This window comes from Haliaeetus albicilla, chromosome 9, assembly GCF_947461875.1.
Source record: "Haliaeetus albicilla chromosome 9, bHalAlb1.1, whole genome shotgun sequence".
NCBI lineage: Eukaryota > Metazoa > Chordata > Aves > Accipitriformes > Accipitridae > Haliaeetus > Haliaeetus albicilla.
Window position 1 is genome coordinate 4,935,119 of NC_091491.1, and position 15,393 is coordinate 4,950,511.

Consider the following 15,393-nt stretch of genomic DNA (forward strand, 5'->3'; position numbering starts at 1 on the left):
CAGAGGAGGCAGATAACAGTCTTAAAATATGCAAGAGGCTGCTACAAAGGGATGCTCTTGATTTCCATGTTCACAGCAGATAGGAAAAATAAACAAACAAGCTTAAATTACACCAATGATTCAGGAAAAAGTGATTTGAAGAAAAGCTAATGCAGCACTGACACAGACCTCCCTGGAGGTTCTGAAGAACAAACTAGACATTTGTCTGCACCGAGTGAAGACACATTGATGCTGCCTCCAGGTCGACTGATGGACAACACAACCTCAGGTTCCCTTCAGGCCTGTTTTTCCACAATGGGATTGTTATGCAACTATTTTTAGATGTGTTACAGTGAATGTATCATTATGACATTAAAACGGGATCATCCAAGCAAGCCCTCTACAAGACAACAGAATTACAAGGAGATGCCAAGAGGCTGTGCTAAACTGCCCCTTTTTACAACTTACTGATGCTTCCGCACAATTTTAAAGTACCTCGGCACTGCAACAGGAGATTGGATTGTGAAACCACTGTGCAACCTTCAGATAGAGAGATCCTGCTACTGATTTCAGCTGCTGAAACTCTGCAGAAAATAACATTTTGAGCGAAACCACCCACGTGCGGCAGCTCCCCAGGGAGCGCGGGATGTTTATGGCAGTGCACCGTGACCCAGAACCATGACGTCAAACTGCAGATGGGTGGCACAGCACCTCCTCCACTGCACGAGTATTACACAGCGGTGCCACGCTGCCATGGCAGCGCAGGCCTAGAGGGCCATGAGGTTCAGCACAGCAACGACAATCACGTGTGGCATCACAGTGACATCGCACGCAGCGTCACAGCTGAGTGGCATCGCCCCACGGTACAGCCACCACTTGCTGCTCCGAGGCACTGACGCATCGTCACAGCCCGGTGCTTACGTTACAGCTCGAAGCCACGCACGGGAAAGACATCATGGCGGCCTTTCCCATGACGCCACGGGCGGGAAGCCCGGCTTCCGGGGGCTGCCGCGGCGGCACCTCGGGGCTGGGCTCCCCGCCGTTCCCGGCGCGGCCCCCCCCCCTCCCCTCACCTGCGGAGCAGCACAGCACCGCGGCGCGGGCGCCAGCCCTGCCCAAGCCGAGCACCGTGGGGGCGAAGAACATCGCTTCGTCATCGGGGTGCGCCGTCACCAGCAACGCGCGGACGCCATCTGCCCGCGCCGCCGCCGCCGCCCTTGCCCTTCCCCTCAGGGCGGGGCCAGCCCCGCCGGCCGCGTAACGGCGCCGCAGGCGGCGCGCGCCACCGAGCAGCAGCGCCAGCAGCAGCGCCAGCAACGCCGCCGGCCCCCAGCCCCACGGTCCCGCTGCCATAGCGACCGGCGGCGCGCTGCTCCGGCAGGAAACGGGAGGGGCGGCAACAAGGTTCCGGGGCACGAAAGGGTTCCCCCCCCTCTCCCGCCCCTCTTTTCCCCGCCTCGGGGCGGGACCGCTCGGCCGCTGTGCGCGGAAACGTGCCCCGGCCCTGGTTCTTCAGGGCTGCCCGGGGAGGAGGGGCATACCGGGAGACCTCCTCCCGCCGCGCTGCCCTCGCCAGGCCTGGCAGGGTCCCAGGCGAGGAGCGGGGCCCCGCGGGCGGGGTTTGAAGAGGGGGCCGTTCCCCTGGGGAGGTCGGTGGGGAGAGCCGGCCCTGCAGCGCAGCAGCTGACCCTGCTGGTGCGTTAAGAAATAATAACCAATAGTGACAAAAGTGGAGCTTTTCAGCGTGTAGTACCTTTTATCCCTGCGCTGTACTACTGTGGAAGAGACGCGGGTTAAGGGAAACCTCAAAAGCAAGGCAAGAGGAGCTTATCTTCAGCTGCGTTCTGCTATCTGCAGATCTGCTGGCTATCCCGAGTGTGGCTGCAAGGGAAAAAAAAACCACGTTTGGATACGTCCTAGACGTGAAGTCAACCGTTTGAGAAGGTTGCAGAGCAAAAGGAGACAGGAAGTAGTAAAATAAACACGAAAAAGGCAATTGGATACACGATGTCTTGGAAACTTTGCTTTTCAAGGCAAACAGGCAATATGGAAGACAAGTGTATTAAGTCAGCAGTGGTGGAGTATGTTAGCTGGGTAGGTTTAAAGACTAAAATGGTGAAAACAATTCAGAGGAATTCAGTATCTGAAGAGCAGCTAAGACCTCACAAGATGTGTGCCTGACTTGTCTTCCCAGGCTTTTATTTGGGCACCTTTAACTTCCAGGTGAATAGAGGTAGTCATCGGCATGTGTTGGGATTAAAGACTGCAAACACTTCAGCCTGGAGATGTGTCATGTCACCTTAATGTAGCACTTTAACAGAATGGAACTCAGCTACTGTAGTAACTACACACTTAGTACAACACACGTTTTATAAGTGATCCTGTTTGCCACAGGGCGAGCTTCATTAGTCTGAATAAATAACTCTGTGGGCACACATCCCGCAAAGGTGGGATATGACTTCTCGTATTTAATGGAAATTGTAACAACACGAGACAATTTAATCTTGCCTAATGGTATCTTTTTTTCCCACAGTAAACCTGCTAAGCGATTCGTTTGTGATCTTAGCCCATCCGGAATTACATATTTGCAGTAAAACGCCATGCGGACCAGAAAGACCTTCTTGAAAAAGCAGGGAACAAATTTACACACTCTTCAGCTCGAGGGGAGGAATCAAAAGACAGTTGAGATTTTTAAACCTCTCTCACATTTTTCAGAAGTCATTCGTCGCTAGAGGCAGAGGCACGACGTCAGTGACAGCGCGGGAGTCTGACGGGGCCCCGGCCGAGGTGCCGCAGCCCGGGGGGGGCGGGAAGGGCTCGGCGGGGGCCGGGCGCCCTTCGGACGACGCTCCGGGCCCGGGACGGGTTCCCGCCCCCCCCTCCCCGCCTCTCAGCGCCCGCGGCTCCAGCGGCCCCATTCATTAGCACGGCCCCGGCCTGCCGGCTCCGCGGGTGCCCCCCCCGCGCCCCTCTCCGGGCCCGTTATCACTTATTATAAATTTATATCGATTCGCCTGTAATGCGGCGGGGGGAGAGCGAGGCGGTGCGGCTCTCCCGCCCTCTCACCCCTCCGGTCAGTAGCATCACCGGGAGAGCCGCCGGGCCGGGCCGGGCCCCTCAGCAGCGCTCACCGGCAGCCGCTGCCGGTGGTGACGGGACCCGCTCGCCTCAGAGCCGCCGCGCCCCGCGATCGCCTCATGGCGGCCGCCCCCCCCGCCGCGAGCCCCCTCAGCGGGGAGGGGGAGGGAACCCTTCCCCGCCGCACCGGCTAGCGGGTCCTGGAAGGAGCATAGCAGCCCGCTCCCTCACCGCCGGGCCCGCCCGCGGTTTCTTGCGGGCTGGCTCTGCCTGGGCAGCGCCGCATACCGGTATGGCGGGAGGCAAGGGCGAGCCCCCGCGACCGGTAGAAACCGCCGAGCCGCGGCGCCTCCGTTTATTCAACAGCTGCCAGGACCTGGCTAGAGGGGGCGGAGCCCACCGAGCCGGGGGAGGGGAGGCAAGATGGCGGTGGCGGTGGCGCTGAGGTTGAGGTGAGACGCCGCGACCGTCCAGCCCCACCAGAGCCTGCCGCCCGGGCCGCCCCAGCGCCGCGCCGTCGGTAAGGGCAGGGGGCCCGGCGGGGCGGCGCGGGGGGGCGGCGCGGCCCGGTGGGACAGCGGGGCCTAGCGCCTCCGCTGTGAGGAGGAGGAGGAGGAGGAGGAGGAGGAGAAGGAGGGGGAAGAGGCGGGGGCCCCGGCCATCCCTTCCTCCTCCCTCCTCACCGGGGAGAGAGCCGCTCTAGTCCCCGGGGGGGAGGGCGCTGGAGCTGGGGGGGGTCCTTGGGGGAGCTGCTGGGGATGGGGGAGGTGGGCGGATGAGGTGTGGGCTGGGGCGGGGGCTGCCCAGTGCCCGCGGGGTTTTTTTTTCTTCATTTATGTTGTTTCTGTGCGGGAAGGTCCGGAGGGGACGGTGAGGTGGGGGGTGGCCGTGAGAGGTGGCCCTTGCGGGGAAGTTTTTGGAGAAATCCCAGAGCATCGGTGTGTTGGGTGTTGATCCCTGTCCTGTAAGTAGGAAAAGTGCAAGTTTAAAATAAATAAATAAATAAATAAAAGGGCCAGTTCTTCAAAATCGGCCGGTTGGACGCTTGGGCAGGAGTGCTTTAGTTCTTGAAGATGTCCTGCTTTCAGAGCTCGCGTGTTGGAGGTGCATTTACGGCCGCCTGCTCCAGCCCCACGTTGAGGTTGTCAGTGGTGGGGAGTTGTTGCTGATGCTGACGCTGAATTATTCATATAGGACCTGTAAACATCCCCAGCTCCTGTCATATGTGGGCTGCTGGAGGGCACAATGGAAGTGGCTTTTTCTAGAATTATTCTGACTTGATGGTAGAGAACCTTGTACTTAACGATTGTTCTGTATTTAAAAAAACTGTGGGTATGGAGTCAGTTGCAGTTAGACAAGATTCTAGATGGACGTATGGACTGCTAGTGTTAGACAGACTCAAGTAAGTAAGTAAGTAGCCTCAACAATCTATTGTTGTCCAAAACCTGTTTCTTCTTAACAGATATGGTCTTAACACGTGTATTACCTTTTCATGACTGTAAATATTGGTGTAACCTAAGAATAAAAAAAAAGGACAACTTATTACAATGAGAAGACGATGTCCAGTTCTGAAGACTTTGTTTTGTGGCAGCATTCTTGTATTATGCAGTATTTTTAGGTATAGCACTCTAGTTATGAACTGCTAGAGCTCAGGTAGGGATTTTTATCCTAGGCAGTGTGATTTGAGGGGAGAAAAAACGGTGCTATTATAAAAAGCATTACTACTGTGCTAAGTAGGATGGCCACAAGCACAGCGTAAGTGCCTGAATAAGTGGACACATAGCGTTGTGTCACTGCACATGAGAACTGTGCAGACCTGTTGTAATTTTGCACTGGAATTTTATTTGCAGAATGTTGTTATTCCTGACTAACTAAACAACCTTGACATTTGGAAAGGAAGTATGTAATATTTGAAGTGGATTTCTAGTTAGCTGAAATCTAGTGTCTTGTGTTGGGGGATAAGAGACCTTCGTGCTTATCCCAAGGATTCAAAAGTTCAGAGGAAACAAGCCAACTACAGTGACCCTTTTTGCGAAAGCATGGTTAATTTTTGCTTGACGTCGCTTTTCTTTGTGATGTAGTATAGGCTGCTAAGGAAAAAAAAGTTCTGTTGTGCTCTATGTGCCACGTAATTTGCCTATTTGAAATATACTGTTTGATGTTGGTCACTAAAATACCTAAACTTGTTACTGAAACATGGCAAAGAGCAGCATTTTGAAATCTTCTTTCTAAGAGTTATAATATGCATTTTTAATGTGTGGAGAGGACATTACAAGTGTTTGCTTCCTCAAGTGTTACTTCTCTCTAGCTTGTTAGTTATTGTACGAATCAATTAAAAGTAACTCTCCAGATTGAAATTACATGCACAAAATCAGAGTATATTCACTTTTCTATATTGTGCTGATGATGATCTATTTTAAATACACTTTATCTTCTACGAGCACTCATTTTAGTTGATCTTTCTGGGCATATATGTTTTTCATTGTGATCTAAAGGGACCTAGAAAACTCAAAAACTGGTAAAAGTAGGGACTGACTCTAAAGCTTCCTTTCATTTCCACCCCTTTAGTCCCCTTCCACAGTTCTTGTGCTTCTCTAACTGCATCTTCTAAGTTATTTCATTTCTCAGTTACAGCATGAGTGAGAGATGCTTACAGGGAAGGGAAGCTGACTCTGCTTCAACTACTGTTAAATCCATAAAAGTAACTGAAAAAATCTTCTGTATTAGAGAAAAATATTTTCTTTTTTTTCTGTGTTACGTTCTTACTACCAGCATTTAACTTACTCTTTCAAAGCTTTTAGCCAAAGTTTTGGTGAAACGTTTTATTCCTCTTCTTTTATGATTGCCTACAAAATGGTTTTAGTGAAGGTTTTCTTGCATGATCAAAAATACTATTTGGAGTTCTAGCATGTGTAGCTACTTAAATTTAAGATTTTAACAATTCTTTAAGCTGGAAGGGATCTACGCCTCATGCAGGTGCACTGCAACACAGTACAATCTTGAGAACAGACTAGTAACCAGACAGTGGTTTCATAATGCAAACAAACATTTCCTGGATGCCAGTCTTGAACTCTTCAAGTCATTTATGTTCTTCAGTCAAATCTGAATCAGTGTTTCAGATTACAAGCTATTAACTGAACATGTTACCTTGTCTTTCTACTGTAAATGTTCCAGATAAAAATTCTGACCTATGCAGGACTGCTGTCTGTAAATATTTACTTTGTGCTATTTCTAAATTATGCAAATAGCCAGGAACATGCTGAATATATCTTCCATTTTAGTTTCTCTCTCCTTCAATGATTCTCCATCTAGTAATGATGTTTTGTGATGTTCCCTTCCTCTTTCATGCTAGTTCAGTGTTTATCCACCATCTGTTAAATGAATACCGCAGTCTGGGCCTACTGGGGCTTAAGTTTAGTGAGTTGGTGTGCATACAGAGAGCTCAGTCTTACCTTGGAGCTATGTTTCCTCCCAGTATCCTAAGAGAGATTTCTATGTCCTTGAATAGCTTCATGTCTAAACCACTCATGTAATGTTGCCACTCCCAGACTGATTTGATATGTAGTTTTTTTCTTCAGGCTTAAGGAGGATGTTGGTCTATGTGGTTTTGAAGTCAGTGACCTGCTTATGATTACAGAGGGTATTGCAAAATTAAGATACTGTATTGGTACAAAGATGCATCAGCCATCTCTGAAAAATCCTATTGTTCATAACCCTCAGGAGTAAAAAATTCGGAAATGAAATTTTTATGCAGGCAGATTACCTGGACAAACTGTTGACCAGGACTTAAAAATTCTGTGCACGTCAAATGACTAGTCTTGGGTAAAACTGAAAATGAAAATACGTTCACAAAGATGGCGAGGGGAAGAAAACCTATGAATGAAAAATGATGAGGTAAATTATAAAATATGCTTAAACTTATACAATGTTTCTTTTAATACCTGCTCTTGTGCCATACATTCACTTGTGCCTTACACTGTGCTGCAGGGAAAGTGCATTTGGCTAATTCTCTTTGTAGTCTTCATGAAGGCAGAGGCACGCTTGTCCCATTGAGAGTTGAAAACAGCCGCTGTAGCGTTCCCTGGCTGCAGGGCACAGGCCACACGTTTCACGTGAAATGTCTGCTGGGCTGTTACTGGTGGGGATCCTGGGCAGAACCTGGGGCTGCTTTGAAAAGTGGATGCTCTCCTGAATGGATTAAAATACATTCACATTTCAAGGAAGATGTCTACCAAATGTGAATATAAATCAGCTAGGGAACCTACTGATTTCTGTCCTGTTTGTCAATGTTAGGAGGTTAAGCGCACGTAAGTTCAAGTGCTGTTCAACAAACTAGACAGGTATATTATTACAGTTCAGCTGTACCCTTCACCTCATGAATAGTAGTTTTGGGGGGGGAAAAAAAGGAAGAGGAATTAGTTTAAATTGAAAAAAATGTATATACTTGGTCATCCACTATAGAGTTTTGTCTCAGGTTCATAGTCTTCAAATCTTGTTTCTGTTTTTATGCAATCTGAAATGCTGTATTGACAGAGAAGAGGTGGCTGGAAGGTGAGAATTCTCCCATATAATCAGTGTAATTTCATGGTTTACCTTTCTTGGAATGTTATTCCCAAAACCTTTCTTAATAAATGTGGTCACTTACATGTTCCATTACAGCCATTATTTGTATAGGTGCTGATGTGTCACTATGGTCTCAAAGATCAGACTTCGCATATCTAGAACCTTGAAGTTCTGGTTTTGGTTTTTTTTTCCACAGATATAAAGGCTAACTTACACCATTCATAGTTCAAGATCTCTTCCATTCTTTGCCTTTTTCTGTGACATAGAGCCTGTTGTGTGAGTCTCAGTCGGAGTTATATTTCTATGTATTGTTGCATTCCCTGTGAAGTAGAACATCTCAAAGTTAATCATAAATGTAGTAACAATAAACTTTGTTTCCAGAAGGCCCTGGTGCATTTCCTGTGCAGTATCTGAATAGATTTAGGCATTGCTCTTAGATACAGTAAAAAAAAATTTCTTATTTTTACCTTATTGTATTTTTAGCCAAAATCTAGACTTGATTTTATCTGAACCCAGTCAACTGAGGAGAGTGATGAGGCTGATACTTAGTTTGTCCTGAACCCTTATTTATAGTATGTGGTTTCTCTTATAATACATTGTAGTTTGTGGAGCTATGGGTTTAATCAGTATGGATTAGTTAAGTTATATTTCCTTTTCCAAACCAAAGCTGCTTTAAAAAGCTGCCACTACAGATACACTTTTGATAATGAATGAACTACAAGAAGAGGCTGGAAACTTAAAACTGTGACCACATAATTTCTTGCATGTTAGATGATGTCAAAAGCAGTTTTACCTGCAGACAGACTTAACAGTGGAGGAATAAATTCATGTGGAGTAGCTGTTTTTAAAGTGCCTATGCTTCAGTCCAAGAGAGAGATGCAAAAACTGTTGTTTTGAGGGAATATTTTATGTGTAGTGTATGATATATATGAAGTTTGAGATCATTGTGGTTATTTCTAAATCACAGGTGAAATGAGAGGAAATAGGTGAATTTGAGTAAACCTCAGTGAGCTGTTGGACACTGACTCATGAGTGAGGATGGCTTGCCAAGGAGGGTTGTTGTAGTTCTTATCACCACTGTTTGCGTAGCATCTCTTGAACTTCTTGCATGCTACATACTGGTACATTGGAGGATCCTTGGGTTGGTTTCTGTTTCACCTTATAGTTTTGTGGGTGAAGTTTGAATGCTTCAGCTGATGTTTAATTATGCTGGTGGCTGGAATGGGGCCCTTCAAAAGGGATGAGGTAGATGTCTGGGGTTTGGGAACTGCTGCAGTTACAGAAAAAAGCGGTCTCCCCTTGTGAAGGAGAGACCTTATCTGCGCAGTGTTTGGACTTTGTAGGGTTTGCTTTGGACATTCAATTCTGTAGATTTCGTTTCTGGTCTTTGGCTCATGAAATTTTTTTGTGGCGTATGTTAACTTCATGCTATTTGCTATATTGGGACAACCAGGAACAAGAAGCTGTTGTTGCTGTGAAAACCAAAATATGTTTTAAATGTCTTTAGGAAATAAGCTATCTACTTTTCTATGATATACTTTTAAAACCAGAAAACCTTGTAAGGTTTGTACCCTTCTTTGGTTTAAATCATTGCTCAGTGGTACTTTTAGTCAAAGAAATGTCTATGTCCTTAATTTCTATTTCTGAATGGAGCACCTCCTCCTGCCTCTTTTGGATAGTTTTGGTGTTATTGTGACCCTCCTTGGCAGAAGAGAGCTGGATTGGCTCCTTCACAATCAATAAGTGCTATTCCTCGATAAATCTCAGAAGAGGAGGTTTCCTCCCTCAGGGATTCTCTGTACCCTGGTGTGTTAACTGGTGAGTGGATGCTGAAAATATGTATTCTTCTTTGAAATGTATGCACTCAGCACCCCCTTTTTTCTTTCTTTTTTCTTTTTCTTTTTTTTTTTTTTGCGAGACAAGTGGGTATCTGATTAGAAACTTCCTAAGATGTTAATGTAGTCTTAGTTTTTCCTGTTACAATCCTCCATATAATATAGCAAAGTGGTGTATAGCCTGGGTCTTGATATCGTGTATTAGCAACTTTTCTTTAAGCTCATAAATTACAGAAGAGATTAAAATAGAATTTCCTGGAGAAGAGTATCTTGTCAGCTGAATTTGATCAACCCCATTTTGGTAGAGCACAAATTCTATTTGTATTTGTAGTTACCTAGCAGGAGAGAGAGAGAAACTGTTATTTAAAGATGAAGTGTAACAATGTGATCCTGAGATTTCGCAGCAGTTTGGTTGTAAATTGCATATGCAAGTATGCAACCAATATTCACCTTTTGGAATGGCAATAAAAATAGGTTTGAGGTACTCTTTTAATACTTATTTAATATTTAATGTTCCAAAAGCTATTACTTTACAGAGTTGGTAGCCTGTTAAAGGAAAATCTGTTTCTATTAAAATTTGAAGTATAAAATCCTGTTTTAATTTTTTAGCTATCTTGATGCAGATGGAAAAGTCTTGCTAGTATAGAGTAAATGTGACATCTTGAATTGATGGCTGTAATGCTCCTTGACTTCTGTCACTTCTGTAATTGGCTAAATTAAAGTATACCATGCTTCCATGTCATGTAGAATATGTCAGACACTGTATAGCATAATTGTGAGTTAATGCTTTGGACATTCAGAAATAAGATGATATTGTATGCTAGTGGAAATTTCAGGGTGAGAGAAGGGTCAAATTCAGATGTTTGGGCTTTTCTTAGCAACTTTTTTCAAATACCCCCATTGCTGTATTTATGACTTGATTCATATGAAGTTAATAATCAAAGGAGAGAAGGTTATTTAGTGTTCCTAGTAAAGACAGCCTTAGAGACGTTAATTTTTTTACTGTATTTCTAGCAGGGATAGAAATAGCAATTTTTACGTCAATAACCTTGTGAGTAGAGGGAGTGCAACTATGTGAGATTAAAGTTCTCAGGAATTTACAGTATATTTTAAATGTCTGTCACAGAAGAAGAAAAGGCATTTGCACATGCAGAATTGTCATGGAAAATTCAGTAGTTAGTTGTTCTCAACTTGGTGAAAATATGTTCATTGTTTCTATTCATTGTAATAGTGTATGCCCATGTGCTTTGACTACAAGCTTCAGAGTATTCTGTAATATGAACTGAGTGGAAAAAGATTAAAGAAGGTGTGGAAAGAGGTCCTGAGCTTTGAGGATGATGTCTGTGTTCTGCAAGAATGGGAAGCACAGTATTCTGGAACGTGCTTAAATAGCTGTTACTTAAATTGTCTTTAATTTCAGTGTTGACCTATTAATGTTTTTTGCTTGTAACTTCCAAAGAATCTTTCATCTTTTGGGGGGTGTGCCTAACAGATTTTCATACTTACAAGCACACCTGTAAGCTTGGATATTGTAGCTGGAATACACTTCCTTCGATTCTTGTTTTGAAGCACAAAACTATCTTAAATCTGCTCAGGCATCAACCTTCTGGTAGGTTCTTGAATGAAAAGCCTGTATCTTTTAGGATTGTCCTATCTAATGTTCCTGTAGCTAATTTTCTCACTTACCATCCTATCCCATCCCATACCCCAATGCTTTGCAGAACTCTGTATAAGGTTGACATAGATGAGTTTGAACCCAAACTTTTCTTTGTCACTAAAATTTTTTCATTGTTTTTCTGAATAACCGCCATATGACTATGCTGATAATTGGATATTAAGGCAGTGACTGAAGGACTAATAACTGCCCTTGAAGTGCCTAGTGCTTTCTTAGTTAAGACTTTTAGACTGCTAAGTCAGTCCTAGCTTGTAAAGATACCATTAATGTGCTGACCACTGGAGTTCTAGATGGTAAGTAATACTTAGCCTTTTACTGTATCTATTAGTTTGAATAAATAACTTCTTATATGGAGGTTAGACCCATTAATCTATTTTTAGAATTCTGTCAGAAATGTCCATGTTCGTATTTTCTTGTGTGTGGCATATCCCCAGGATGCAAATTTGATGTTTTTGCTTGAGTGTTTGAACAGATTTATGATTATCTGACAAAATAAAAATACTACTAGGAAGATTTGTTTTGCAAATCTAGCAATATACTTGAAGGGTTTTACTTATGTGACTCTCAACTTTGTAAATTTGTGTTATTGTGTGTGAGTTGGAGTGTTTTGTCTCGAAGCTACAGACACAGGTCTGTAATTCATGAAATCTAGTTATTGTGTTTTAATAGGTTGGCCCTTAAATACAGCCTGTGTTGGTTTGGGTTTTTTCCATGACATTGTTTCATTACCTTTTTGTAAAATGAAACAGAAAGAATTATTCACAAGTATTGTTATCACGCTTTGGATGAAGCCTTTCTAACCACTGCTGAAACAGTCCCTTCACTCTTCGTTTTCTCACCAGAGTAAATTTTGAATAAATATCCCTGAATTAATTTTGTGATTCATTGTAGATCCCCTGCGTAAGGCAGAGCCTTCCTTGTTCTGCCATAGGTTAGTTACATCAGAGGTCAATTTACGAAGGCTGCTGATTTAAAAACAAAATCCCCCAACTCGGTTTAAGCCTTACATGACTGTAATCTAATTCTTTGCACTCTTTATATCACACTTAGTTTGCTCAAAAACAAGATGAGGAAAATTCCCCAAAGGATGTGAAATTTAATTAGCAAATGTTGGTTAAGTACTTCAAGATGGCGTGAAAATTACTCTAAATGCAAAAGTGTTAGCTTGTTTCTTATATGTGAAGAAAAATTGAGTCTACCCATGCGACTGGTCTTTTATCCCTGAAGGTGAATGTAAGAGCAGGAGCCAGGGTATTCCAGCAAGTGGGGCCGTGGTTCCACAAACAGTGAGTAGGTGACACTGCCGTCTGTCTGGCCTCTTGACCCCTTCCCTTCTGCTGGCGTAAACACTCGTGTGGCCATGCGTTGAATGGTTTGGGGGAACTGGCTTGCTAAAAATAGTCACAGTTTTTAAACCTGCTGTATTTTCCCAAGTGAAGAACTGCTTTTCTCAGGCAGTGCTAGCTTTTGCCTGCTTAAAGTGCCGCAAGACTTGAGTCTTATTTCTGATTCAGTCATTGACTATTTCCTGGGTAGTCTTTGATAGATTTCTTAACCTTTCTGTGACTCATTTTCCCGTGTGTCTACTGAAGATAGTATGTACTTCTGCTTCTTTCTGAAGCATTTTGAGATCTGGAGATCAAGAGGTATTGTTGAAATTAGTATTGCCTCATAGAAACCAAATCTGAAATTACGTTATGACTGTTGCCCTTTTAATATCAAGTTCTAAATTATTTGTAACTTACTCAAAATTCTCCGCATATGACAAATGAAAGTGCAAACAGTAGCTTTTAAGAAGAAGTCTGAATCGGATCTGTTCAGTAGTTTGAGCTGGCCAAAGAGAAAAATATCGTCATACCTCTAGAAATAAACATTGTTAAATCATTTCCAGGGCCTGAAACTGTTACTCTTGTCACTGTTTTTTTCTCAGCTAGGTATCACCAGACTTAACAGTTTCTTTTTTGTCTCTTTGCTCCTACCTCTCCTGTAATTTTAATATGTTTTTTTAAATATTATCCATATGACACTACTGGGTTTCCCCATCCCTTATATGTTTTACCACAGAGTCTGGGAATGTCAGTGAAATGGAATGTCACTATAGCAGAATGGTCTGGGTTCTGAAGTACAAAACAAGAAGTATTTCTTTCTGCCCCTTCTAATTGTCAGTATTCAGCGAGACAGACAATTTGCCAGCCTGGTTGGCAGCTGTTTGAAAGTATTCACGACCTAACTTTATCTTTGTGAGACATTTAAGGCAGAATTCCAAAGTCTGTAACAGCTCTTGTAAATATTTATACGAGAAACCTCTGAAATTTGCAGAATAACATGAAAAGGTATGAAAATACTTGTCTGAAAAATAGAATCTTGCTGGCATTGACTGAACAGAGTTGGAAGCCGATTTCTTGTATTGTAATTTGTCAAGGGTGCTGAAAATGAAGATGAGCAACCTCTGTTCTAGCAGAGAAGAGGAAACCAATGGAAGGATTGAAGAGGCAGAGAGAGTTAATAGCGAGAACCTTTAATGGAGGATTCTGATGGGATTTGAATAGAGCAAGAAGTTTGTCATGACTAATGGAAGGATACAGCAGTGACAAAAGCCCAGATGAGGTTGTTTGCAGTCTACACACACAGTTACAATTTTATGCAAAAAGACTGCCATGTTTAAACATAATCTGAACGTATGGAACTTGGAGACATTACAGCAGGAAGCTGGCATTGTCCTCACTAACCAAGAAATAGACTGATGAAGAGTAATCTGTGTCCGCTGGATAGATGGAAGCAGATGCTGAAGAGAGAGGCAGATGCTTTTAGATGGAAGGTCCTAAGGTTACCTGCAGAGAAATAGGAGTTGAAGTCAAATACTTACATCCACAATTGCAGAGTTAAGGTAGTAAGACAGGGACAGATGAGCAGAATATTGGTGGCAATTCTATTGGCAAATATTGGCAAAAACTCCTCCCCGCCCCCAGTATGGCAGAGAGTGTAAACAAGCTCATACTATAGGAGACTGGGAGATAAGATGGAGTCTGCAGGGCATGTAGAGAGGTCAAATTAGGAGAGCATCCAGGCACATGTAAATGTCTGTAACAAGAAAAGGAGTCTTAGAGGGAGGGAATATTGTACTTCAGTGTCATTTTACATGTTGTACTACAGTGTTGATTTTGTCTTGAAAGAAATGAGATCCTATGCAGAATCCCCATCCTATAGTTCCCTCCCTGCGTTGTAATTGCCAATATGTAACCATGTATTTTCCTCTGCTGTTACCACCCTTATCTCTTCTTGCTGTTGTGTCAGTTCCCTCAGGGAGGAAGAAGAATGCACCCCCACCATCGATAACTTCTTTTTTTTTCTTTTTTTTTCTTTCCTCTCTTCACTTCCTACCTCTCTTATTGACCATGATTATAACCTCTAATGCTGTTTCAGTTGCCTTCCTCTGTTGGCAGCTTTTCTTTGTTTCACTTTTGTTTTGTTTTTTTTTTAAATTTTTATTATGGTGCTAAGAACATGATCATACTTGCAGTTCTCAGTAAGAAGGCATTAGACTGAGCATTTTCATATGTATTATGTAAAACATGTAGGTTATGAGATGGGGAGTTAACATTGTTGTATGGGTGAAAGATGTTCATGCTTGTGCACCATGCCCCCTTTTTGCCCCCTCATCTTTCCACACCTAGCACAGAATCTGGAGAGATGGTCGGGACCTCCCATTGCTGTTGGTTGTCAAAGTTTCTTATATCAATGAAGATTTTAAGACCAATGGTCCTAACACAAACCTAACAATCTGTACATGAAAGTTCTTGTGAATGGAGAAATAGCCTTTATAGCATCATACAAAATGAGTGTGGACTGAACTTTCAGCACCTGGGTTAATGATCAACTTGCAGGTTTGACTGAATATTAAGAAAATAAGGAGAAGATGTAACTTGACAGAGTGAAACTAGAAACGACCTTGAATCATGCAGTAGTTGGCCTATATTTGTGTGTGATTTTCAAGTGGTTGCTTTCCTCATTGCCTCTGCATCCCTAGATTCTTCAGATCTCCCTGACTCTGGTCAGCATGTCAGGGAAGAGAATAAGAGCAGGATGAGTATTTATTGATACTTTTCACACAATCTGGTATACATTTCTGGCTCCCTATGCCTCAGAATGGGTGTCACAGAACTAGAGAAGGTTTGGAAGTGCTTGACAAGGAAGAGCCAAGTAGACTAGGGTTCTTCTGCATAGAAAAGGTATGGCTGAAGGGATATGATAGAAGTCTACAGA

The 15,393-nt window shown here is 43.7% G+C and overlaps 2 protein-coding genes across 7 annotated transcripts in view; one reads left to right on the forward strand and one right to left on the reverse strand.

Annotated features, from left to right (window-relative positions):
- PIGL (phosphatidylinositol glycan anchor biosynthesis class L) overlaps positions 1 to 1,460 on the reverse strand; it is a 62,376-nt gene extending 60,916 nt beyond the window's left edge. For 2 of the 4 annotated variants that reach the window (XM_069791115.1, XM_069791117.1), the window contains exon 1: positions 1,053 to 1,430. In XM_069791115.1, the coding sequence (XP_069647216.1) occupies positions 1,053 to 1,332 (280 nt within the window). In that variant the 5' untranslated portion in view covers positions 1,333 to 1,430. Of the gene's footprint in view, positions 1 to 1,052 lie in introns of all 4 variants that reach the window. The other 2 variants (XR_011326059.1, XM_069791116.1) reach the window with 2 other exon arrangements.
- A 1,979-nt stretch (positions 1,461 to 3,439) lies between these two features.
- The window catches only part of NCOR1 (nuclear receptor corepressor 1), a 75,265-nt gene continuing 63,311 nt past the window's right edge, over positions 3,440 to 15,393 (forward strand). For 2 of the 3 annotated variants that reach the window (XM_069791082.1, XM_069791084.1), the window contains exon 1: positions 3,440 to 3,577. The gene's annotated coding sequence lies outside the window, so the exon portion shown is untranslated. The remainder of the gene's footprint in view (positions 3,578 to 15,393) is intronic. The other variant, XM_069791083.1, reaches the window with a different exon arrangement.